The sequence below is a fragment of the Thunnus thynnus genome, chromosome 21, assembly GCF_963924715.1.
Source record: "Thunnus thynnus chromosome 21, fThuThy2.1, whole genome shotgun sequence".
NCBI lineage: Eukaryota > Metazoa > Chordata > Actinopteri > Scombriformes > Scombridae > Thunnus > Thunnus thynnus.
Window position 1 is genome coordinate 2458852 of NC_089537.1, and position 27409 is coordinate 2486260.

The 27409-nt window shown below is 40.1% G+C and overlaps 1 protein-coding gene across 10 annotated transcripts in view; it reads right to left on the minus strand.

Moving 5' to 3' along the window:
• Window positions 1-26471, minus strand: part of unm_hu7910 (un-named hu7910) — a 55235-nt gene extending 28764 nt beyond the window's left edge. For 4 of the 10 annotated variants that reach the window (XM_067577626.1, XM_067577623.1, XM_067577625.1 and 1 more), the window contains exons 1-7: window positions 21007-21665; window positions 20857-20922; window positions 17950-18153; window positions 14175-14219; window positions 12582-12650; window positions 1546-1599; window positions 125-220 (exon numbers count right to left, since the gene is read on the minus strand). In XM_067577626.1, coding sequence (XP_067433727.1) covers window positions 125-220; window positions 1546-1599; window positions 12582-12650; window positions 14175-14219; window positions 17950-18153; window positions 20857-20922; window positions 21007-21199 — 727 coding nt within the window. In that variant the 5' untranslated portion in view covers window positions 21200-21665. Of the gene's footprint in view, window positions 1-124; window positions 221-1545; window positions 1600-3163; window positions 6465-7312; window positions 7358-7664; window positions 7713-7896; window positions 7936-8032; window positions 8084-12581; window positions 12651-14174; window positions 14220-17949; window positions 18154-20856; window positions 20923-21006; window positions 22264-26247 lie in introns of those variants that run through there. The other 6 variants (XM_067577628.1, XM_067577627.1, XM_067577632.1 and 3 more) reach the window with 6 other exon arrangements.
• Window positions 26472-27409: the final 938 nt, after the last annotated feature.

Here is a 27409-nt window from a genome sequence, read left to right on the forward strand (position 1 = left end):
CAGCAGATTCGTTTGTTTACAGTTATTACACTACTACATATAAACTGATGTGGTGATTAGTTCTTAAGGTAAAAATGATAATATCTTAATTACATACTGTACATAGACTGTGGCCCACACACACCTGATGCTGTCTCAGGGGATGTGTCCTCCGCTGGCCCCTCCCCTTGTGGCTCTGCAGCTTGTTGATTGGTCGACTGAGACACATGTTCAGTGGTTTCTAAAAGTTGCAGGATGGAGATAATCAATCATGAGATATATGTTTTATATAAAAACATAATGGACTTAAAGTTAACTAGTCTTAAAGGATGGAGGAAGGGTTCAAAAAAGTTTGCCTTAAAACAACAGTCAGGAAAACAAATGAACATTAAAACCTGTTTTTCTTGCTGTAATCATTCCTCCTGTTCATACCGACCATTAGTCAGAGTCTTTTTAGAGTCTCAGATGGCTGAAGCTTCATATTAGCATCAGAAAACATTTTTGTATGAACTGTGGATTGTTGATTTTGTCCTGCATCACTTACATTGAAAGCACATTAGGAAAGGTTCTCCTAATGGCCAATGATAACAGGAGGAACTTATTCTGAACTTATTCTAGCAGTATATAGAAGACTCAAGGTTTAGGAGACAGTCTTGTGACGTCAGGCAGCAACTAATTAATTAATCTCTTAATATTTTTTTAAAGTAATATATTAATTATTCTGTCTATAAAATGTCAGAAAACTGTGAAAATGCCCATCAAAATTTCCCAGAACTCTAAGTGGTGTCTTCAGGTTGCTTGTTGTTGTCTGACCAACATAAAAAAAAATATTCAGTTTATCCAATGGTTCCCCATCTGGCAGTTTGGGCCCCGACAAGGGGTTTCTTCTGTCTTGTTCTTGTTAGATAGTGTTGTTTTACCATTACAGGCCTCTAAAATTATTTAAATGAAACTATCTTAATGGAAGAAAATCACTCTGCGATTGAAGTGCTCATAGACATACTCTACAACTTATGACGAAGGGTCACATGGAGATATTGCTTTAAATTGACTTGACTAATCTATTAATGAACTTATCATTTCAGCACTATTGTGACCTTCAGATCACAAGGTAACTCCCAGACTTGTTTGGGAACATCGAGGTAGGAAGATGCAGGTGCAATAAACGTCTGTTAGAGGACACTTTCATCCAGGACTGTATATATTTATAGTGTGAGTGACCTTTTGGGAATCAAACTTTTCCCCCAGTGAAGCAGCTTAGTGTGAAACAGCAGCAGGGTGGAGCCGGCATAAAACCTCAGCTCGTCCGTGTGAAGCAGCCACTCAGGCTTTGTTGGAGTAACACGGTTTTTAGTCTCGTCTGACGCAGAGATGGGATCGGTGTTACGTTCAGCAGAGGTCAGGTGAGGCAGACACTCCCTCAGGAGGAGATTCACAGGTGGGAACGAGGTTAAACACCTGCTGGTTGGTTGTCTCAGGTATCAGGTCAGAGTCAGCTCGTTTGTCTGGGCCGCAACAGACCCAGAGGACGACTATCGCTGTGTGTGTGTGTGTGTGTGTCCTCACCTGCGCTCTCTTCAGGTGAATCTCCTACATCTGGTCTCTCTGCCTGTTTCAACCCTGTTCAGTGTTTAGAGGAGCAAAAATCAGACACAAAGACACACATACTTGTCACCTCCACCCCGAATCATAGACTTGTATAAAAGGACTGAAGCTCGTACTGGTTGTACTGGTCATTAGGGCTGGGTATTGTGTAAGATTTTCAGATATAAAATTTACCAAAATGACACCTTAAGTTTGGTTTTTGAACACTTTTGGGGAACATACATGTTTTTTTTTTTTTTTTTTTTTAAAGGGACATATGATGCTTTTTGTTATTTTTATCCTGCTATGATGTCGGATGTTAAATGTGGTCAAAGTAGCTAAACTTGAGGTGAATGTATATGAAAATACTCCCTGCAAGACAAAGCCAACAACAAGAAGAAAGACATAAAAACTGAATGAAAAGGGAAAATTACAAAAACACAAAACTAATGCAGAACTGAGTCGGTTTACAGTTAAGTGTCACAGTGCCTCCATAATGACAAACAGATCATTTACACATTTATATGCATGTATTCAGCAGTGAAGAGCTCCAGAGTTACAGTAAATCAGCCTGATCATATTCCTGGGAAAGGAAATAAAAGCTGACGAGAGCAGAGCGCTGAGAGTTAAAGAGCAGAGGAGGAAGTTGTGGTGGAGGGAGATAGGACCGAGCGGAGGAAACGAGGATGTGAAGCTCGTAACTCATTCTCAGACGTTTTATAACAGACTTTTTCTTTCAGTCGTCTGGTTGCTGCTGGACGACATCAAACCTCTTCTTGACTTTTACACCCAGAAGGAGGACAAACACACCTCAGTTTGAACACCAACATTTATTTATCAAAGATTTTTTTTTTCACATTTTGAAGGAAAAGCAACATTATTTTTGAGTTGGAACAGCAATAAACACAAGCTAACCCAAGATATAAATAAACTTAAGCTTTGGGAGCTTTGGGCTGCAAGAAATGTTCATTCATTTTTTACAATTACTTGATTAATTATTCTAATAATCTATAAAATGTTAGAATATTGGGGAAATGCCATCACAATTACCCAGAACCCAAAGTTCAGATTTCTTGTCTCGTCCGACCAACAAAACAAAGATCTTCAGTTTACGATGAAATAAAACAGAAAATCAGCAAATCCTAAAGCTGAAACTGGGTTGATAAACTACTTAAGCAATAAAACAATTATGAAAATTGTTGATTACTTCTCTGTCATTTAACTAATCGAATAGTTCACACCCTACCAAAGGTTGTGAGATGATTATCTCGGTAAAAACATTACGTTTATTTTGCTGATTTGTCCCAAATCTTTTTTTCTTCCTTGTGAAAAATTGTACTTTAACCTTTTCAGTCTTCTAAAATTATTTAAATGAAACGGAGGAAAAATCACTCAAACATTTGTCCTGTGATGACGGTTTGCTGCACTTAAATTTGGAACAGCAATAAAAACACTTTCAAACCTGCAGCTCAGGGCTTAAAAGGTGCATAAAACAGAAAACAAACAAGATGTTGAGTGTTTTTTTAAGCTGTGAAATAAACAGATTCTTAGTGCAAGCAGGTGTTGACAGTAAAACATCCAACAACCACAGTGTCCAGTAAGAGAAACATTTCAGTTTCTTCCCTGCAGCCAAAACATGTGCAGTATAATCAGTTTTTATTGAATTCAGTGTTATTCATCCCATATATGATGCACTACATGACAGACTATTAACTTACGCTTTGAGCCGACAGCAACTAAATCAACCTACATTAAAAGATAACTACTGTTACAAGCAACCAATAAGAAAAGAACATAGATGAGAGTCAGAGTGTCGGTTCAGTGGAGGACAAACATTCCTGTTTCCTATAGAACAACATCACGAAAATGAAAATGATGCATACGACTCTGCTATGACTCCATCTGAAAGACTGTTTCATAATAAAACTTTCACTTCACTTTTTCTCCAAATCCGAACTGACTGCAACCTTTGACAGAGTCATTTACAGTAAGTTCATACTGTATGATATTACACAGACAGGTGATATGAAAGAAAATACGGTTTTTATTTCTCAATCCTCCCACATTTATTTACGTCCATCGACTTTTGCTTCAGTAGACGATGGAATCCATCAGACCACGTGTAGCAAAGTTACACCAGAAGGCTCAAATATTTTACAATTTGAAGGAAATTCATGTTGGCACAAGCATAATAAGACGGAAACATGTGGTTGATTTTCTTTTGATTCACCAAATTAAAACCATAAACTTTAAACTTTATGCAGATACGTCAAGCTAACATGCAAACAGGGTGATGTGATTTAAGTCGAGAGGCAGTTTTCACACCAGTTTTTGCAGCCGGGACACATCTTCACCTCCACAGCTCAGATTTTTTTTTAAAGATTTTCTTTCAATATTTTAAGTGCCTCAAAAGTAAAAAATGTTCAACTCTGAGCAGAAAAACACGGTCACTGCACCACCAGAATATCAGAATACCAAGATAAGAATTAACAACAGCTTATCTATTAATCTACATTCATTTTCTCAATCGATCGTCAAAGAATTTTGCCAAAAAAATGTCTGGAAATAGTGAGAAATGCTTATCTTAATGTCCCAGAGCCTGTGATAATGTCTTCAAATGTCTCATTAAGTCCAAAACTCAAAGAAACATCAAATCCTCACATCTGAGAAGCCCAAATTTGCCCTATTTTTGCTTAAGAAACCACTAAGATTATTATTCAGTCATGAAAACAGTTGATCGACTAATCGTTGCAGCTTTAAAATGATAATTAATGTCATAATGTAGCTACATTAGCTTTGCCATTTACATTAGCTGCTTTAGCATTAACCTAAGATCAGATAAAGAAGGTTCTAAGCTAAACGCTGCTGCCAGTGTTTATAAAGGCAGAGCGGCGTCCTTACATGTGAGTAATGAAACTGGATTTTATATAGTTACAGATGTAAACTCAAATGTTTCATGTGAAGCTGGAAAAAAACATTTTCTGTGACTGAAAGCAGTGAAAGTGCTGCAACTAACGATTATCTTCATGATATATTAATCTGACAATTACTAATCTATAAAAATTGTGAGAAATGTCAATCACTGTTTTCCAAATCATCATCACCAATCATCCACAAGCCAGAAATATTCAGTTTACTGTCACAGAGGACTAAAGAAACCAGAAAATATTCACATTTGAGAAGCTGGAATCAGAGAATTTGGACTTTTTTTCTTATAAAATGACTCAAAACTATAAAATACTTGGTGGTGATTAATTTTCTGACAATCGACTAATTGTTGCAGCTCTACAGTTGTTCTTTGAGCTCACAGTTTGAATATTTCATACATTATTTTATGCCGTTTTAGTTTTAGCACCATTAATCAGATCACATCTTTGTGTGATCGTGTTACTTCTTCCCACCCTCCGCCGCGCTCCTCTCTCTCCTGACCGCTGTCGGAGGTTTCGGCTGGGACGTGTTGGTTTTCCTCTCTAGATGTTCTTGTCTCTTTGCGGCGTTGCGTTCCCTCTCCGCTCTCTCCCTCGCCAGCCGCTCGGCCTCCATCTTGTCCCGGACGGCTTTCTCTCTGGTGAGCCTCTGCCTCTCCAGTAGCTCCTTCTCTCTGGCCGCTTTCTCCTTTTCAGCCCTCTCTCGCTCTAACTTTTCCTTCGCCGCTCTCTCCCGTTCCATCCTCTCCTTCTCCCGGGCCATTCGTTCTCTTTCCTTCGCCATTCGCTCTCTCTCCATCCTTTCCTTCTGTTCTCTCGCAATTCTTTCCTTTTCCACTCTTTCTCTCTCTAATCTCTCTTTTTCCTGAGCGATTCGTGCATTTTCCCTGGCGATTCTTTCTCTTTCCTTAGCGATGCGTTCCCTCTCCAGTCTTTCTTTCTCCGCTCTCTCTTTGGCGATCCTTTCTTTCTCGAGTCTTTCCCTTTCTTTGGCGGCCCGCTCCCTCTCCAGCCTTTCTTTTTCTGCTCTCTCTTTTGCGATCCGTTCTTTTTCTTGTCGCTCCTTCTCTCTGGCGATTCGCTCTCTTTCCTTAGCGACGCGTTCCCTCTCCAGTCTCTCTTTTTCCGCTTTCTCCTTGGCGATCCTTTCTTTCTCAAGTCTCTCCCTCTCTAATCGTTCCTTCTCCGCCTTCTCTCTCTCCATCCTCTCCTTCTCTCTGGCTATTCTCTCTCTTTCTTTAGCAAGGCGTTCCCTCTCTATTCTTTCCTTTTCCAGTCTCTCTTTCTCCAATCGTTCCCTCTCCATCTTTTCCTTCTCCGCCTTCTCTCGCTCCAGTCGTTCTCTCTCTTCTCTGGCTGCTTTTTCTTTGGCTAGTCTCTCCATCTCTTGCTTCTCTTTCTCTGCCCTCTCTCGAGCCAACCTCTCTTTCTCGGCTTTCTCTTTGGCTTCCCTCTCCATCCTCTCCTTCTCAGCCTTCTCTCTTTCCATCCTTTCCTTCTCAGCCTTCTCTCTTTCCATCCTTTCCTTCTCTGCCTTCTCTCTTTCCATCCTTTCCTCCTCTGCCTTCTCTCTTTCCATCCTTTCCTTCTCTGCCTTCTCTCTTTCCATCCTCTCCTTCTCCGCCTTCTCTCTTTCAATCCTCTCCTTCTCAGCCTTCTCCCTCTCCATCCTCTCCTTCTCAGCCTTCTCCCTCTCCATCCTTTCCTTTTCCATCCTCTCCCTCTCCTCTTTCTCTCTCTCCACCCTCTCTGCCTCCCTCCTCCTCTCCTCCTCCTTCAGTTGCTCCCGAGCGGCCTCCAGCGTCTTCATCTTCAGCGCCCAGGCCGCCTCCTTCTCCTCCTCTTCCTCGGCGAGGAAGGCTCTGATCTCGGCCAGGGCGATGCGAGCGATCCTCTTGGCCTCCATCTTCTCGTGGATCATCCTCAGCTCTTGTTGCAGAGCGGAGCGCAGCTTGACTCCTCGGACAGGAGGCTCTGAGGTTTGAGTTAAAGACGGGACTTTAACCGCGGTTTGATACCGATTCATCCACACCGAGTTGTTATTGCGGTAACACACGGCAACCAATGAGGTGTTAGAAATGCAGACCACATCATCACACTGTAGTTGCTAGTTTTTTTAAATACACCAAAGAACACCAGTCTCAGTTTAGTGGCACCATTAAAGCCAAATGTTACCAGCGTCTTGCAGGATAATGGGATCTCCTGTTCATCTTGAATATATAATATGTAATGTTTTAAAGGAAAAAAACGTCCGTGCAATTTTGACATAATGCTTGGCTGAAAGGTCCAAAGATGCTTAAAGGATCAGTCTGGCAATTTTCTATATATTTCTTATTGTCAACAAAGCTCATGTTTGGATCCAAACCAACAACGAACTGATCTACTAACACGTATTGTGTGTGTATCAAAGCTGATATATCTTATTAAAAACACGTCAGTGAGTCACATCGCTGCACTGGGTCACATGTTCCTTCATCATGAAGAGTTTGGTCACGTTAGGTTGTTTAGAAACGGCTCCAAAGACTAATAACAGCATCATGTTTTCAGTCTCTGGAGAGTAGTTCTGTGTAAGGTGGACGCTACTGAGCATGTGCAGGAAACGCTGTTCTGTTTCCAGCTTCACTAGCTTGTTGTGCTACATCCTCTTGACTTTTTAATAGTTTTCGGAGGTCGACGGCACAGAGGAATACGATATATCAGGCTTTGGATACACACACAGAAATATAAAACATTGCCAGCCAAATCCTTTCAATTTCATCAGATGAAAAAAAAACAAACAAAAAAAGGTCCATTTCAAACATGCAGACGGCAGGTTTTAATACCTCGGGTTGCGTTCTGTCTAGCAGCCGTCTCCCCTGCTGTCTCGTCTGACACAGAGGCGAACAAACAGACTGTCAGTTCAGTTTCATCTCTACAGCTCAGCTTCACCCATCACTGCAATCACCTAACAACAGACCTGAAGATACTATGGTAGGATTATAGAGGTGGACATCTGTGACTGGGTTGAAAAGGTTAAATGAAGTGTGTTCTGTCAGATGGGGGAGCTCATGCTGCGTATTACAAATCCCATCAACAAATAGATATGAGGTAATGTGAACAGGAAGTATCAGTTGACTAACTTGCAGCCAGTAAATCACGTACACAAACCCACAAACAGAAAGATCAGAACTCTACCTTTCGTGAGTTTCATCTCTGGAGCAGGGGCCTCTAATGTCTTGTCTTCTAGGATGGTTCAAAACAAACCAATCAGTTGTACTGTTAGTTAACTCCCTCATTTATTTTTGCCCCCAACTCTTCAGGTGAACAAGTCTTCCCCTTGTTGAACCCACAACCCCGGCAGTGTTAATGCTTTACTGTGGTCACTACGGAGCAAACAAAAGTCGTGCAGGAGCAGAGGAGACAGTACCTTTACTTCTACCTCTCTTCTTCACCTCTTTCTTGTCCTCTACAAGGTTTAGAAACAGACAGGTCTGTCAGGAGGACTATAAGCGGAGTATGATTGATGTTATTTTCACATACACACACATTTTTTTGTACAGTACCTTTTCTCAGCCTGTCTCTCCTGAAAGCAGGACCTTTTAACTTCCTCTCATCTGAGCCAACAGACAGCAGAGAAAGTTAATGGAAACTACTGAATGTACATGTCAAGACACTAGAAAGTAAATAATCTGCTGCCTTGAAATAATTAAATACACCCATGTGAAGAAAATACTTTAGACTGCAGTTTATATTTAAGATCAGAATAATCCAGTTTTTTTAAAAAAAAACATGATTCATTTCTCTCAAATATCTGCTGAGAAAACGCCCACTGAGTGATAATTTGGCAAAAAATATGTTTACTTGGAACAAGCTGAGCGTACAGATGGACAGCAGAGAGGAGGACCATGTTGCTGGAGGAGAGGCTTGAGTTTCTGGATGTTTTAAAACTTTTTCATCATTGACGGTATTTCTATTGAGATCCATTGTAATTGCTGTGAATCATAGATGCTGTCCTTCATGATGGAACCAAACTCTCGGGGGAGGAGGGGGAGTATGTGAGCTTTTTGTTGAAGTACGCCTACAAGCAGTGGTCTGAAGTAAAACACCTTGTCTGTTTGGACACAGAGTGTTCCAGTAAAGACAGCTGAATAACAGGTGCTGTAACTCTTAAGACCACAAGACTCCAGAATTTTAAAATCCACAATCTGAACCAATTCATGAACAATAAACTGAGCTGCAGTTTATTACAACCAACCCTTGACCTGCTGAGTTACATTCTCCAAATACCAACATAAATGTGTTCGACACATTGTGTGTAAGAATGAATACAAATGACAAACTTATTTACTGTGTCCTTAAGTTTTAACAGTGGCATAAATAAGGCCACAAAATGATCCAACACACTTAAGATAAAAGACGACCGATTATCTCATTTCTAATATATACAAATAAAGCAGAATATCATCTACTAATGTGAATATTAGAGGTTTACAGGCGGAAACGTGCAAGTATTGTTAATATACAGTGAGTCATGTTATTAATACAGAACACTGGGTGAACACAGCAGAATATAAACAGCAGTGAAGTCATTATATTGATACAGTATCATCAAGTACAACTTTTTACCCTCCAGTAACACTGGATTTGATTGATTTACCAGCCAACAAGACTGTTGTAGTGAAACAGGATCTCCGAACGAAGACCTGCCAACGTGGCTGTAAGAAAGTGCAGAACTGCTTGTATTTGTTTGGTGTTTGATGGTAAATTCCCACTCAATCTCTCAGTTCTTTCCAGTAGGAACACCGTAGACAGCCAGCACCAATTAGGACAAAATATATGAGATTGCAGGGCCATATGAGGCCTGAGAAGAACATTAAAATAAGGTCCACAAAGTGCACAAGTGAACTTTTCATCCTCTAAATCACTTATTGGAGAATAAATGATTTTTAAATGGCAGATTTAGAAGGATCAAACAATCAAAAAACTCAAAAAGTAGATGAATGCACAAATAAATATAAAGGCGACTAAATGTTAATTATAGACTACGTTTCTCTAGCAAGTCCCTGCAAGTTGATTTTCAGAAATGATCTAAAACCAACGGCTGCCTGGAAGGAAGGAAATCAATCTAAAAACAGATGGAATATTTGGGAAAACAGGATTTGTATTTAATGAAACCACCAACGTTCATGGTTATGATCCTGTTAGAGCTGCAACGATTAGTCGATTAATCGATTAGTCGATCAACAGAAAACAACAAGTTTACATTAGAGATGAAACAACAAATAAATTAGTCAATCAACAGAAAATTAATTGTCAACTATTTTGATAATCAATTAGTCGTTTTAGTCATTTTTCACACATATGATGGATCAATGCTTCTTAAATGTGAAGATTTGTTTTTTTTTCTCTGCTTGTCATACATGACAGTTTAATAATTAATATCTTAACAGTTTAGACTGTTAAATGAAACAAGCAGATAGAAAGCACCGAAATCACCGTGGCAACTATTTTAACATGTCATATACTAAATGATTAATCGAATAATCGAGAAAATCCGCAGATTGATCGATAATGAAAATAATCGTTAGCTGCAGCCTTAGATCCTATAAAATATTTTCATGTTTTGAAAAAAAAAAAATGATACTGAAGAATTTTGTTGATATACAAAGATGCCAATAAATCTGATCGGCCAGTAAAAGCTGATAATATATTATTGATTTCTACAATCAAATAAACCAATAAATTAAATATATTCTGGGTCGTGTGGAGCTCTGAGGTTTTTTTTCTTGTTTCTTTTAAAAGGACTGTCAGGCCAGTCCGCCCAGTTTGGCCCTGCTGTGGAAACCAGACTGTCCTCTATCAGGTCCTCTGCCCCACAACATACACACTGCCCTCCTCCAGCTGGACTGGGCTACATCCCAGTCTGGTCCTCAATGGTCGGTAGTAGGACCAGGGAGCCTTGTTACTGGCTGTGGCTCTGGTTCCTGTTCTCCTATTGGTTCTGGAGGTCCAGTATGACCCCTTTGACCTCCACGTCATCAGAGTAAGCCGCTCCGCCTTCCTCCCGCACCTCAGCCGCCGCCTCCTCCTCCTCCTCCTTCCCCTCCTCCTCCTCTTCCTCGCCCCGCTCTATGGGTGAGGACACTACGTCATAGAGGAAGGTGAAGAAGCCATAGATCCAATCAGAGCCCTCCTCTGCTAAAATATTAAGAACCTCCTCAAGCGACTCGGCATTCGCACTACCGCCGCCATCTTTGGTCAAGCCTGACGAGAGAGAGAGAGGGAAGAGAAAGGGAGGGAAGGAGAAAAATAGATGGGATGGATGGAAAGGGGAGAAAAGTGGAGGAAGGTTGTGAAGGAGTACATTAAAGGAGAAGGAAGAGAAATGAAAGGAGGTGAAGGAAAGGTTAAAGAATAAGAATGGGAAGGAAGGAAGGAAGGAAGGATGGTAGGAAGGAATGGAGAACAACCGTAACAAAAAAACAGGGCAAAAAAATAAAGGATGACGACGCAGGAAAGAGAGAGAGATAGTGAGTTAAAGAAGTCGCAGATGAACCACAGACAACAGATAAGCCTCTACTTCCTGTCTCAGTCTCGTCAGGCAATCTGTGACTTTCTGTCTGCTCGCCAAAAGAACAGAGGCGGCTATCTCTCCTCTAATTCTCTGCTGCGCTGTTCTTCAGCTTCTCCAACTTGAAAATAATTAGAAAAACACGACTGTTCATCTGTAATATCGTCTCCTAATTCTTGTTTTTCCTTCCTACTGATTGTATCAGCTGCAGACTGCAGACTGCGGTGACTTATGAGTGATTGTTTTTAAAGATATCAGTTACATCCAGTACAGATATGAATAGAAACGCAGAATTGAACGTGAAGGCCTCAAGAAAATAATTTGCCGGCAGCATTTCTAGTGATTATTGTTTACTGTCATAGTTTGTGTCTTGATCTGTTTGTTCAGCTGGAACATTATTAGTTCAATACATCTAATCAGGAAGCAGCTATAGTGTATTAAGACTTATTATTAGGTGTATTTAGATGTTATTTATGTTTTCTCTCTGATGTTTTGTTGGTTTTTATACCTTTGTTCTATATTTTATTGATTCATTTGTATTTTTTATGGGTGAAATGACATTTTCATAAAAACACAGAAGGTTAATAGTAGTTTGTTTAGTATTAGTACCTTAATGTCACAGTTTTACATGTGATAGCAAACTGGTGGTTGTTACATTTGAAAATCCAATGAGATCCTGTCCCAACGTACAGTATGAGTATGAATGGAAGTTCAGGAAATAAACCAGTTTAACTGTCATGTACACGTGATTCTGTGATTAGTGTGTCTTCAAATTCATAGAATCACTTGTATATATAACAACCCCTGATGTATGACACACTTATAATATGATACATATAACATAATGCAATAAGATAATTAGAGCTACAACGATTCATCAATGAGTCGACTGACAGAAAATTAATCTGCAGCTATTTTGATCAATGAATCGTCTTTTTTTGTCATTTTTTTAACATAAGCTGGTTTCAGCTTCTCAAATTTGATGATTTGAAGCTTTTTCTGTGTCATACATGATAGTAGATTCAATATTTTTGGGTTTATGGACAGTTGATGTGATAAATAAAGAAATCTGAGGGCGTCACCATGAGCTGAGATACCAGTACCAGTAACAGTACCAGCACAGCATCATTGTGTAGTTAATTTAAGAGGGTTAAGTGAAGTGTTAACAGGCATAAATGGTAAAATGTTATTTATTGAATTACATGTATCAGACCAGAAGTAGAAGATCGTGCCCCAAAAACAACAGAGAAAGTAAAGCACTGTTAGCTTTTACTTATTATTAGCAGCACTTAAACATGCTGACTCTTCCTATGAATCTCTTCCATGTTCAGTCACACAGCTGATTCAGCAAAAACAGGCGGTAAGCGTTGCGTGGACTCATCAGCAGGGCTGGTTTTACAGCCGTCCACTGGTTGAGTAAGGCATCGAACCCGCAGAGTAAGACTGTTACTGTTTGAACTGAGGCGCTGTGACACAACTGTAAACCACATCAGTCAGGCATCACACGGACAAAACACAGAGAAGAATTGAAGCGGACTTGCCGAGCAGAACTTTAGCGTCTTCCACGTCAAAGTCTCCGTCTCCGTCTGTGTCGTAGGCCGTCAGTTTACCTGCAGCACGAAGAGGAAGGTGAGGAGGAAGATGATGAAATAAAACACATACTGCTGTTTTATAACAACACAAACAAACTCATGGAAACTGTTAAAATAATTAATGTCAAAATTAAAATGTGCATGTAAACAGGTTGAGATGAATGTTAAACCAATAAGATGTCAGATAACACAGTGACTGAGATAAATAAGCCACCATGACTATAGATTATTCTGCCAATTACTGTCAAGATTAATTGATTAATCGTTAAACTATGAAGCGTCAAAAATGAGTGAAAAAAATGCCAAACACGATTTCTCAGAGCACAAGATGATATCTTCAATTTACCATGTTTACCAGGTCATATATCACGACAAGCGGCAAATCCTTATAGATGACTGATAGACAATCAAAATTGCTTTCTGTTCATCAACTAATTGATTAATCCAATCATTTTTTACTGTACGTGACAATAACTTACTGCACATCCCTTTATTTATGCAACTGAATGTGTTTTTTTGCTTTTATTTGAACAGATTCTCACTTTTATTAGCATTCTTACACTAACCCTAACGCCCTAACCCTAATCCCCACTGACACTTTAAAAGTCCCCCCCTCCCAAAAAATACCTGAAATATGACGATATAATCAAGAACTCTGACTCACACTAAAAACCTAAGCTTAACCATGCAGAGGGAATACACTCTAAAATGACAATAAAGTAAGATTTCTTGTCAAAATCAATCTGTGTATCAATCAGAGTTCAGCACAGAAACCCACACCTACGTCTTTTATTTTTACTTTATTTCATCCATTAGCTCATCAAGCTAACGTCACACTGTAAATTCTTAATAAAGGTCATTTGAAAGAAGTCCCGATGCTTCACTTTAGACCTTTAGAGGCAGGAAAGCAGAACTCTTATAATAATACAAGCTATTAATAAGAACATAGCTCACAGTTTATTAATAGCTAAACAAAAAACAATATGTCAAAGTGCATGAACCACGAAGGTGCTGAATTAAAACTGTGAGAGGAGGAAGGATGTGGTTCAGGAGGAGAACGATGATGTTCATCATTTGACCAATAATCACGTTCATATCATCGGCCTGCAGGAAACGTTTTGTATATCGACACAACAGAAAAGACAGAACCACTGTGCCGTTAAAACACTTGTTGTACTTTCATTATAGTTTCTGGTTGCAGCTGGCAGGCAAAGTTAGACAGGAAGCTACAAGGCTGATAGAAAGCAATCTCAATTACAAGAAAACCTACGACTCTAACTATAACACCGGTGTCAGATAGATGCAAACAACCATCTCTGCAATGATCTACTGACTGTATACTGGTTAGACAGGAAGCACTATTGTTGTTTCCACCTCTGTGGTCTATGTACATACTTCTTCGTCTCGCCTTTAACATTAACTTTGCTCTCTCGGCTCCATCTGATCCTATCTGTGCTCTTTTGGAGTATTTCAGTGATTCCCTCTGATGGAAATTATGACAATCCAGTGACATTAGCAGATGTTTAAATCTGGAGACCATACCTTGTAAAACTTCAGAAAAGTTCATACGAAACTCCTTAGCTCTGGCTGCATGCAGAGATAACAACAGGGAGAGAAACAAGAGGAAGAAGAAGAAGAAGAAGAAGGAGAAGAAGAGAGGATTCACTCTGAATTAGTACAGAACAATACAGCATTAGAGACGAGCCGCAGGGCTGCATGATGATTCACTCTGTCATTATTGTCTAAGCCTGGAAGGAGATCACGCGCTTGGTTGTGCGTGTCCCAGTGTGTGTGTGTGTGTGTGTGTGTGTGTGTGTGTGTGTGTGTGTGTGTGTGTGTGTGTGTGTGTGTCCACAGCTAATCTCACATTACTACTGGACCCATCAGCCTAATAAAAAAACCTATTTTGTAAGTATTTTGTCTTTTCAGCAGTCCATTTTATGACAGCAAAAGGCATTTCTGGCAATCGGCTAGGCTAAAAACAAGGCTGATTTAGTCTGTTGAAGGCAACATTTTGGTCTTTGTCGTGGCTAAAAAACTGATATTGATAGAAAAGTTTGGTCTCATCTTGAACGGGAGAATCTGCAGATTAATTCCATACCCAGGATGTTATGATCCACTTAAGTTAGGCAGGATACGAGATGAATAAATCCCTGTTTTTGTTATCTTCACCATGGTCTTGCCTGTAAGGGAACCTGGAGGGACAACTGAGTGAGATTCAACTCTTCTGTGTTTGGGAGAGGGGAGAGAGGTAGGGAAGGGTTTTATTTTTACTACAAAATGTTCTGGATAAACAACAGTGTTTAAAGAGACATTTGGACTTATCTTGTTTATTGTTTCCTTATTAAGTTTATACAGTTCGGTGAACCCAGGACGCTCCGTTACCATGACACTATTCTATGCATCTTAATGAAAACTGAGATTATACTAGGGATGCACGATATTGTGATTTTTTGCCAATATGCCGATATTTCCAACTCATTGTGGCCGATGGCCGATGCCGATACCAATATGCACATATTATTTTCCTGCTGGCTGAGGAGTTGGTGCAGCAGCAGAGTTTTCTTTGAGTTTATTAGACAGACTGGATTAATGTGTAGGATTTAATCTCTGGTCCACACTCCGGAGCAGAAGGTGGCGGTAATGCACCTAATACACTGGTTGCCAACCGCCGTTATAAACCAAAAAGAAGTTTTTCTTTTTTCAAACAGAGTGATACATCCTGTCAGCCAAAGTGTTACCTATCTGTGCAGCTGAACATAGCAGCTCCTCGACGGACTGTTTCACCCTGACGGTCCCGGTGTTTCCTCCGCAGGCTGCACTTCACTCAGCCGCCCGTCAGAGCTGCTTCTTCCCACTTTAACCTGAATAACAAACCAGGGCTCGGTGCTCCGGTTGTATCCTCATAGAGAGCTGAGGCTAACATTAGCTTGGAGGCTAGCGGAAGGCTAGCTGGCTGAGCTGACGCTCCGCTCTCCGCTAGCTAACGTTAGCCTCGGCTCTCCACGTGGATCCAACCGGATCACCGAGCCCCGGTTTGTTATTCAGGTTAAAGTGGGAAGAAGCAGCAGGTCTGACGGGCGGCTGAGTGGAGTGCAGTCTACAGAGGAAACACTGGGACCATCAGGGTGACACAGTCTGTCGAGGGAAGCATAGTCAGGCGGCGGAGGAGAAGGCGACATATCGGCCTCTCGTAATCGGCAGAAATGGCCGATGCCGTTATTTCATTTTAGAGCTTTTATCGGCCGATACTGATGATGTGCCGATAATATTGTGCATCCCTAGATTATACTATACAAAAACACTTAATTAAAAACTTGGCATACATTTATATAAGACAACTTATACTATATTGTACTACTACACTATACTATGCAAAAAAACTTTACTGAATACTTTGCAGATCTCGGCTGGTTGCATCTGGCCGTTGTGGCGTCGCAGTAGGAGCTTCACCTCCAGACACACCCAGCAGAGATCTGCACTCTACTAGTTTAGATGTGAATTCCTGTTAGATTTACTGAAGACTGCAGCTGCTTCACAGTTAAAAGCCTTCCAGCTGCCAGGAATGTGATTAAAGAAAGGCTGATGGATCCGTCTGCAGTCATATGAAATATAGACGAGCTGCTTCCTTCCAATGATGTTACCTGGTAAAAGGTAGACTACATTTATATTTGTTCATTTGTACACGTTGGTGGCAAATCAGAACAGGATATGATTAAATATCCAGTGTTCAGAGTGATCATTTGGAGGAAATGATTTGGATTTCAGCGACACAGACTGTTCATATTCAGAGTCTAACTGGGCCTCATTCATAAAACATTCACACATTCAGATATGATCTAAACTAAGGCTGCAACAAACTATCAGCAATTCATCTGTCAATTATTTTCTTAATTTATCACTTTGTCAGTATGTTTTTTGTCCAACCAACAATCTAAAATCCTGTGAAAAGCAACAGATCCTCACATCTGAGGAGGTTTAAGTGTTTCAGTTTTAATCTCAAGTTATGCAAATTTGCAAAGGTTTGCACACACGGGTCAGAGCAAATGATTCATGAATTTAATGTTTTTACTTACACCTTAGTTTTACTACTTTGTGTATTTTTCCACATCATGCAGCCCTGAGAGACTTCAAATACACAGAGCAAAGAGAAGAAGCACAGAAGCAAAGTTTAACTTAACAAATAATTAACTCTGCTGTGTTTTTCTGCCGTCATAAACCCAGAATCCAGCCTGATACGACACATCTTTAACTTTATATTGACTCTTCCACAGGCAGTCATTCATAAACTGTTCGCAGCTTGACTTCAGTATCTCTCATCTATTGTTTCCATCTGACTGATGTGTGAGACAAACTGCCATAATGTGAGATGGAAGATATGAAGGAGACGAGATAAATGTGTCTTCTGACACGTAGTGCGGTAGAGTCACCTCTGTGTGTGTGTGTGTGTGTGTGTGTTTGTGTGTGTGTGTTTGTGTGTGTGTGTTTGTCTGAGAGAAACAGGTTGTGAAAGTCCTGCATGACTGTCATAACCACATGAAGACAGAGACAAAGTTCCTGTATGAAAAAAAACCATTTTGAAACTTTCAGCGCAGCATCTGATTGTGTGTGTGTGTGTGTGTGAGTGTGTGTGTGTGTGTGCGTGTGTGTGTGTGTGAGTGTGAGTGTGAGTTTGTGTGGGAACCAAAACTAGGCCAGCCAAATGTGACAACACACTGCTGATAGTTTTATTGCTGCAGTTTATATCCTGAAAACATGAAACTTACTAGTTCGTCACATTTAATGAATATTTGTTTGTTATATTTGATGTAATTTCATTATATTAAATATTGAAGCTTTGTGCACAACTAATGATTGTTTTCATTGCTTGAATAATGACTGAAATCAGATTTTTACTAGATTCAAAAACAGTCACATTTCTCTGCTCGAGAGAGTTTTTCAAAATAGTTGCTGATTAATTTTTGACTAATTGTTGCAGCTCTGAATTTAAGCGCTTTTGACAACATTTTCTTAACAAATGTTTTACGTGACTGTTATCATCTGAGAAGTATCAGAATCTTCAATTACATTTTTTTGGTAAACATAATGACTGGTAAACATAAAACTGTAATGATTAGTCGATTAACTGATTAGTTGAAAAACACGACGTTAACTCTCTGGAGCAGAGAAATGTGACTGTTTTGAAGGCAGACTCTGTCGACATCTGATCACCTGACATTTAAGGATCAGTGTGACCTACTGATGACCTCTGATTTAATTGATCACCTGCACATCATTCCTGCACCTTAATAATGACGTTACGATCAACCTTACTTACCGATGACGCTGTCGTAGTCAACGATGTCGAAGTAGACCACAGCCACGGAGCTCCAGACTCCCAGCAGAGCCAGGACCACAAACCAGGTAAACATGGAATATTTAGGACCTCCTCCTGCATCTCCTCCTCCTCCTCCTCCTCCTCCCCCACCTCCGCCATCCGTCCTCTTTCCATTCTTGCTTTCCACAGGTGTTGTCTTCGCCTCTGAGGACGTCAATCACAGTGAAAACAGGGTCATTAATACAATAATACAGAGTGACAGACTAATGAAACCACCGTTAGGTTATTTAATCAGCAATGGAGCTTTAAGCACTGTTGCTATGGTCGTTTACAGCCACCTGATATACTGGTTAAACTGTTGACTGGGATCGGTTTGAGGTTTTCTGTTAGCATGGGCCACATCACATGGTTAGAGACACTGAGGTGAGTAATTCTGAAATCTGACTAAACACAGGAAGTGTGTCAACGCAGACATGGAGGAACTTGACACAACAGATAACAGGTGCACATATCAACACTGACAGAGTTTTTCCTTGTGGACAGTGTTTCCTTACTGAGCTGCATCTGAGAAGCTGAAACATCAAATATTTGGTATTTTTGCTTTAAAAAAAGTGCTACAAAGATATTTTAAAAAAGGTCACACCGGAACATTGGATATAGTCTTAAAGAAGTCCAGCAGAAGGCCAGAGAGGAGACAATATGGCTGCTGCTGCCGCTGCAGAGGGCGGACTGACACAGGAATAGAGTCAATATGACCCTGACAGACAGTCAGAGAGTGACAACAGCTGCTCGTCCACTACTGAAGACTGAAATGGCTGCAGCTCATTACAACAGCTGTCTGCTTACAATCAAGTCTAATTAATGGCCTTAATGCTCAAGATAGAAACCAGAAATAGTCTGGTCCTTTATAGAAACCATCAGACTGCTCTGAGAGTCTCTGTGTGGTTAATGTGTTAGTGTTTCTAAAAGCAATAAAGGTTCTTTACTGTTGAACATTAGTGATGCAACTAACTTCATCAAAGACATTATCAAGGCTGTTAAACACCTGTATCAACATGTTTGGAAGCTTTTATTTAACTCGGGGTTCATTGTGATTGATTTTTTGTTTGTTTTAAGGAAAAAAAGGCTAAAATTCTTCCAGCTTCTTTAGTTTTTCAGTCTTCCATGACAGCAGGGTTCAAAATGAACTTGTTTCCTCAGTGTCCCACAACCGTCCTGAACTCTACTTTCAAAGGCTCAACAACCATTGTCCCAAACTGAAGTTCTTTTTTTTCATTCTACATAATAAATATAGTTTATTAACTTTGTTTCAGTAACTTTCATCACTTCATTGACTCACTCTGGTCCATCATGGAAGTTCTGCTGGTTGTTTCCTTCACTTATATCTGAATAAAAACTGAAACCACCCTGGATGTTTGGCCACAATCAGTTTTCATTATTCTTTTAATCATTGGATTAGTTACTGTTGTTTATTTCTAGCTGTCTGATCAATAAATGCATCACTGCAAACTGATTGGTACACAGTGATGGAAATTTACAAACACACACTCTGAACACATCTTATAGTAAATACTAATGACTGAGTTAATGCGTACATCATCTTCATCATTATCTCCTTTCTGTCGAACCCCCTGATCCATCAGTCTGGTGTCATTTCCACTGTAGGACTGTTAATATGTCGCTTTATTAAGTTTTAATATTTTTCCAGGTGAGAAAGTAACTGCTTAGATTCCCATTCCAAAAGGCCAAACAACCAATCAATTATTCAAGGAAATAATCCACAGAATAATTGATACTGAAAATAATCATTAGTTGCTACTTTTATACTAGTGCTAGACAGGTTGAACGTGATGGTGTGGGCCTCATAGTGCGTTGATGCATTGTAACTTAGACCACAGTCAAAGTTTGGACGAGCCTAAAAAGGATGTTGAGACGTCTACATTAAGCCGGCGAAATTCTAAAACGCTGTTTTCGAACAAAAACGACCTGCGTCCACTGCAGAAGTTTCAGCTTGTTTCTGCAAATATCTCCGTCTATATTAAAATACCAAAACTGGTAATTCTCTTCCTACTGGGCATGTGCAGAGGACAGATGAGCAAGTCAGCCACACAAAAACCAGCGAAGAAGAAATGGTATATTTTCTGTTTCCGCAGCATCTTCCTGACATTTAGTTTATTGCAGCAGATTCCAACAGTTTGAGCAGAGAAAGGTGGGTGATAGCAACGTTTAACTCTGAACAAGCTGTCAAAGTAGACAATAAAAAGAACAACACTCGCATGAAGAACTCCACCATTGTCGTTGTTGTGTTTCTTCTTCTTCCTCTTCCAATGGAACGCCGTGCTACTGCTACCATCTCTACAAAGCCCCGTCCCGGCAGATTGCAGGGCTGACAGTCCTTCTTCAATTCAATTTAATAACGGTTCTTAAGATGCACAAAAGGGACTTCCTGGTTTAGTTCCTGGTTCCAGAGTTCCTGGAACTTTTTGGTCAAAAAGAGGCTTTAGAAGAATGATGTTGATCAGTTCCACATGAAGAAGTCCAGAGAATTTCAGGGGAAAAAGAGCTTTGGTATCAGATTGTTACTCAGCCAAGTCAAACCGTGCCAAACCAGGAGTATCACTGGATCCATTTTCATGCAAGACTTTCTACAGCTATTTCACAATAAATAAAAGACTTTACTGCAGTGCTTTTACAGTAAAAACAGTCGTCACCCAATGAAAACAGTGATGTGTGGAGTTTGCAATAAAAACATGCTGCACACTGAACCAGGTCAAACCAAACCAACAAAACAAATCCAGGCCAATGAAAACTTCAGAAAATCAAGTTATTCTGGGTTAAAAATGAAGTCATGTATCGCTGAGCTCTCCTGCTCATCCATGCCAAACCGAGCTCATACACCTTTCCTACCTGTCTCCGAGACAGCAGGTGTCACCTCCTCCTGCGTCGGTGGGACCTCCTCCTGAGTAACGCCTCCTAACCGAGCCAAACCAGGCCAGATAAGAACCAAACCATCACTGAATCAAACCAGGTCAAACCCCATTCGTACACCAGTCCTACCTGTCTCCTGGAACACCTCCTCCTCTATCAGCGGCTCCTCCTCCTCCTCATACACCTCCTCTTCAACGTACACCACCTCCACCTCCTCTTCCTCCTCCTCCTCCTCCTCGGCACGGACCTCCTCTACAGGAACTGAGGAGGCGGAGGAGGAGGAGGGTGGGTAGGACGTGCCATAGTGGCGGTAGCGCTGCATGGATTGTCTCAGGTCTCAGATTGGGAAAACTGCGGATAAATGCTCCCGACCAATGATACCAGTAGGTTACACACTAAACCACCATTAAAATAAATACAAATGTTTGCTTAAAATATGAAGTTTAGTGCTGGTGATGTTCAAGTAAAAGATAAAGCCAAAAAACAGAATGAAAAAAGAGGTAAACTCAGGAAATGACAACTCTATTTCGATATAAAACTTTTCAAAAATATTACAAAGTGCCTCAAGAAAACTATACAAAATAGCAGCTTCAAAAGCACCAGTAAGAAATCAATGAGGTAATGAAAAGAGATAAAAACAATCCGAAAGAACAAATTATTGATCATCCAAGAAGAAAAGCAGCGATCTAGGAGAATGTCAGAAAGCAAATGAGCTAATCAGGACAAAGAGAGAGAGAGAGCGCTCCTCCTCCTCCTCCTCTTCCTCCCAGCAGCACAGTGTTAGACACTAATGGGCTGCAGTCTACTGGTCATCCAGAACCTGATCCACACTATTATTAGAGCTGACAAACCCAGGGTTTGTGTGTGTGTGTGTGTATATATGTGTGTGTCAGATGCCAGAGAGGACAGAATAGCCCACTAAATAACCTTGACACTTGTTTGTTCACACACACACACACACACACACACACTTAACTGGGCTACAGCAGACTATGTTACGTCCACACTACGCCGGTTAAATTTGTAATTGCATCTTATTGTCTCTGTTTCATGCTGAAGGTCTTCAGAGTGTATAAATATTAAAACACCAGCTCTGTGTTTCATTGTGTACGGGGTAAAATTAAACATTTGTAAAATGATGACATCAGCAGCCCAGTGAAGGTCGGGGCCGTGCGGCAGTTAAGTTTAGAGCTGCAACGATTAGTCGATTAATCAATTAGCTGCCAACTATTTTCATAATCCATTAATCATTTGGAGCAGGGATGTCAAGTTTCGGTTGCTGACACCCGTTAACTGTCAACTAACCAGGTAGTTTTTAAGTTGTGATGTAGCTTTTGTTTGTGCTCAGCAGTCGGTGGTCAGAGCTAGCTTGTCTGCCCTGGCTAGCTTGTTTTTTAGCTAATCCTTCTTCTCTGTTTAGTCACAGTAGCTCTCGACTGCATGATGTACTCGGGTTCGAGGTACCAAACTAGCTCTTTCAATCTCTATATCACACTCACTCAATATCACACTGATCGGCAGCATATCAGTCTCAATCATGCAACACACCAACTAGGTGATGGCCTCGGACCAGTGCTTTCTCCCCCGGCTAGCAGCAGCGTGATCTTTGGCTGTGACTGCGAGCCATCCTCAGACATGGCAGCCGGGTGCTTGTTCTTAATGTGGTGCAGCATAGTGCTAGTACTGTACTGGTCCAAATATAAGGCGACCCTGATAATAAGACGACCCCCCCCTCCTTATCATATGTGACAGTGGTATTTGGCAGCTTGACATATTCCGTTTCTGCAGTAGAGCTTTGGACTCGTTTTCACTCATCATGAATTTATTTCCTCCGTGGCAGAAAAACACCCGACACAATCCTTCAGAAACTCCTGCAGGTTAAACTGGACTAACCAAACACTTTTAGTGCTGACTGACTCTAACATGCTCACTATAAACAGACTTTAAGACACTCGCTAAACTAGCAACATTAAGGCTACAAACAACCCATAATGCATCACTCTGTGGAGGAGCTGGTTTTGCACCAGTGCTTTATTCATTCAAAAAGAACAACTGATGTTGTGAACACGTAATTATCTTGCTGTTAGCGGAGTGTGTATGCAAATTAACCTATAGACCGACATGCGTAACCAGTCAGTTAACCATTGACATCCCTAATTGGGGTCATTCTTTTTAGAAAAGAAAAATCCAAGTTCTGGTTCCAGTTTCTCAAATGTGACTATTTTCGGGTTTCTTTAGTCGTCTATAACAGTAAGCTGAATATCTTTGGGTTGTGGACTGTTGGTTGGGACACTAGAAGACATCTGAGGACGTCATCTTGGACTTTTGGAAACAATGATTGATATTTTTCACCATTTTCTGATATTTTATAGACCAAGCAACTAATCAATTACTCAAGAAAATAATCAACAGATTAATCCATAATGAAAATAATTGTGAGTTGCAACCCTAATAAAGTTGAATAGATCTGCAATGATTAGTCAATTAATCGCTCAACAGAAAATTAATTGTCAACTTTTTTCATAAATTTGTTATTTTCTAACGTAAATGTGCCAAATATTTGCTGGTTTCAGCGTCTCAAATATGAGGATTTGATGCTTTTTTGGAATATATGATATTAAACTGATTATTTTGGTGTTTTGGACTGTTGGTTGGACAAACAAGAGTTTTGAAGATGTTACCATGGGCTCTGAGAAATTATGACGGTTAATCAATTAATCCTTTTAGTCATTTGTCAAACAAAAACACCAAATGATAATGATTTTTTTTCAGCTGGTTAACGTGTCTTATTTATAAGCCGTAATTAAATCACTGTTTCCTGCTTGTTCCGTTGACTGACAACAGAAACAGGAAAATATGTAAATGTGAATATTGTGAATTGAGCTGCATTAAAACACAGTGAGGGTCTGAACTGAACAGACTGACACTCAGCAGAGTAACAGACTGTCTGTAGCTGCCCAGTCAAAGTTAAAAAGACAACTTCCTCTCATCCAACTGTCCCACTCTTTACCAGATGTTGGCTGTGATGCAGTTTTGTGGTTTGTCAACTGAAAAGAGGACGAATAAGAAGAGAAACACAGAAACAACCTAGTAATGCTACGTAGACACGAGTCATTTTCACAAGAAAACACAAGACAGCATAGTTTTGGTTAAAAATGACTGTACACTGGTGCCACAGCAATGCCTCAGAATACTTTACTAGTAATACCTATTTCTACAAAACCCTTTATTCAATAAAAGCAAACTTCTTAAGTCCACAAACATTTCCATAACACAATCTGACATGTTCATACAGTATGAAATAGGTGAAATGATTCATTTAATCAGGAAAGAGAGGAAAATCTAACCAAGAAATGAGGACTAATACTTCAGGCACCATTCAGCCTTAAAGTCACTGATGATGATTATGTGTGAATCACCGTCTGACTCTATTAAAATCTGCACATGACAGCTCGTGGTGTTTGCAGGCAGAACACTGGTTATTTTGCATGTTATTCTTTGCTGCACCTTGTTCCTGCTGTAACAGTCGTTGCATGTGTTGTTACTAACGAGCAAATAAGAGCGGTGGGTGAAAAATACCCTTTTTGAGGCCAGTTGCAACATAAGTTTCACTTTTAGTCACTATAAGTTTGTACAACCTGGCTTTGTGTTGGCAGGACACAAGCTGGCTGTTGTATTTGCATTCCCATACGTACAGAAAGTAGGTCAGAATAGAGGTTCATTTCTATCTCGTGTTGTGAGTTTCTGTCTTGACACACACAAAGCTGTGTTTACATTCAGCCATCTAAATGCAAAGCACTAGTTTTTAATGCTAACATAGTTGGGAATAACAGTAATCGAGAGACTGAGAAGAGGAAGGAACTCTTTGCTGATCTTGAGTGAAAGGAATCAAGTGATGAATAAGAAGATTAAATAAATGCAATAATAAGATTTTGGTGCTAATATCACAGCACATCTCAGAGTGTCACAGAAATGAAGTATGATAAGTTCACTGAACTCACTAAAGACCACAAAAAACACACTTACAATAACAGAAATATATATAGTTTTTCATTAATCAATTATCATGATATGACCATGTAATGAATGTGGAATAACCTGAAAGCTTTATATGAGTCTTAAAATAAACAGGGTCAGTAAAGTGGGTTTACATCAGTTTGTCCTCGATTTCATCCCCAACTCTGCATTTTAAAAACATACAAATAACACAGATCATCAACCATGAACTGCTGAGTGTCTGTTGAAAAGTTAATTGTAGGTTAGCTTCTGTTAGCAGGCTATCACCTAAAGCACCAAGGACCCCTAGACTGACACAAAACAGACCACAGACCCCCATTTGATCAGATTTTGTCCCAGGGTTCCCCATCTGAGAGGATTTTTGCTTTTAGATGTGTATGAACCTCATGAGCATTATTATTGGATGGAGCCCCCTCAAGGACCACTGGGGGTCCATCCATGTCCATCCATCCATCCATCTAAATGACCAAGTTATGAATGCTTAATAACCTGAAAGCTTTATGTGAGACTTATAAATGTGTAAACAAGGGCAGTAAAGTGGGTTTACATGAGTTCATCCTTGACCCTTCGGTTTAAAAACATGCAAATAATCACAGAACATGAACTGCTGGGTGTCTGTTGAAAAGTTAATAGCTTGTTAGCTGCTGTTAGCAGGCTATATGACCTATGGTAGCTGAGGTAGCTTAGCGTCATTTACTGGGCCACTTACATGCCACCACTGGACCAGCAAGCTAGCGGTCACACAGAGCATCACTTGATTTAATCTTAACAAATAAATAGTCAGTTTGATAGCTGAAGTCCTCTAAATTCAGTATATTCTGACAGCTAGCAAGCAAAAAAATGACTAAACCAGCCCCGTTTTCTTGTATCGCGAGAACGTCAAACCAGACTCTATTCAAATTTCTTACAGTTTTATAAACTCTTGTTTAATAGCAAAGTAAACACCAAAGAAAACACGAATTGTGACATTTGCACGAAGCTTTATAAACCACTACTCAGTTCGGCGTAGGTTATATTCGTAAAACTGGGTTAACTTGAATAAAATGTTGAGTTTTACTGCGGGTTCACGCTGCTCCTTCACGCCCGGCGGGAGGCTCCTCTGCCCGGGGAAGGACTGTGGGAACCGCGGGGCGAAACAACCGTGAAAGGTGGAGTGTGTTGCATCTTGTGTCGGTATGTTGTAGCCGTATTGAACAATGTATTCTAACGATTCCTACCAGCATCTCCCGTGTTATTCTAACGTATGTGCATCTTTGCCGACAGGACAAACAACTTTAAACTGCAGGATATGAATTGGGAATATGTACAGAGGACATGCAGGCGCGTCCAATGTAGCAGGAAAAGGGTACTGACCTTTTTTGGAGTGGGTTTTGGGATTTTTTCTCTGGGCCATCGCTTCGTAAATTCACCAGTGCGGGTTCGTCTGTTAAGAAGCGACCAACTAACTAGCTAAATTAGCTGTAAATGTGTGAAAAAACATGAACTAAATCAACGTTCCTGGTCGGTTTCTGCGCTCCGCTCTCATTGATGAAGCTCCGAGTTCACCCCCTAAAAATCACGTCTTTTACTTGGATACCAGTAAAGCCAAAGTCCATGGTAACGGTGATTGATTACACCTTCCGCCAATCAGAGCCACGGAACTGGCTCGTAGGCGGGATATAAGGCGGGCTCTTATCATTTTGGACCAATCACGTCGCGGTGCAGCTTCCCAGCGTCGTAACTCTCCTTGGAAAGCAGCAAAAACGTGGCAGACGAGGAAAAGGAGTTTTAAACATCTGGGGCGGAGAGAGCATACGTGACATAAACCGAGATCATTATTATAATTTAAAAATACTTTATTACTATATGTCATGCCTAATAGAGGAGGTTTTAATGGAAATGACGACAAAACATAGTGCATAATTAAAAGTTAAGAACAATGACATCGCAGTGCACAAAAACACTTTCGCCCATCAATTGTTAAGGTAAGGCTAAAGCCATTATCAAAATCATTACATAGCCTATGTAGCTCCTTCTTCATATACTACATACAGTCATTATTATCATCATCCTCCTGGTCACCATTATAGAATTAATCATCATCATCACCATCTTTTATCAGATGGATGATGTGTAAAGTGAGAAGCTCCCCCTACTGTATTTTAATATTAAGTGCATGATCGGTATTTAAATCCCATATTGGACATATTGAATATTATACTTAAGTTTGCATGTATCCTTTTCCACCTGCGTATGTCTATTATCTCTACTAGATATCAGAAAACAGAAATTAAAGTTAAATTATTTAGAGGTTTTCTAAATGGACCTAAGATCCAGATTTGAGTTGGGTTGACAACATACTACTAATAAAACCATAATCATAAGAACATTTTAAAATACACAGAGTACCATAAAGCAAAAGATAAGCTGGAAAGATATTAAGTGTGGTACCTCTGCAATTCAGAGGTTAAATAACCTAAACATATTACTATAGTCCAATATCACAAATGACAAATTTGCCTCAGTGGGCTTTACA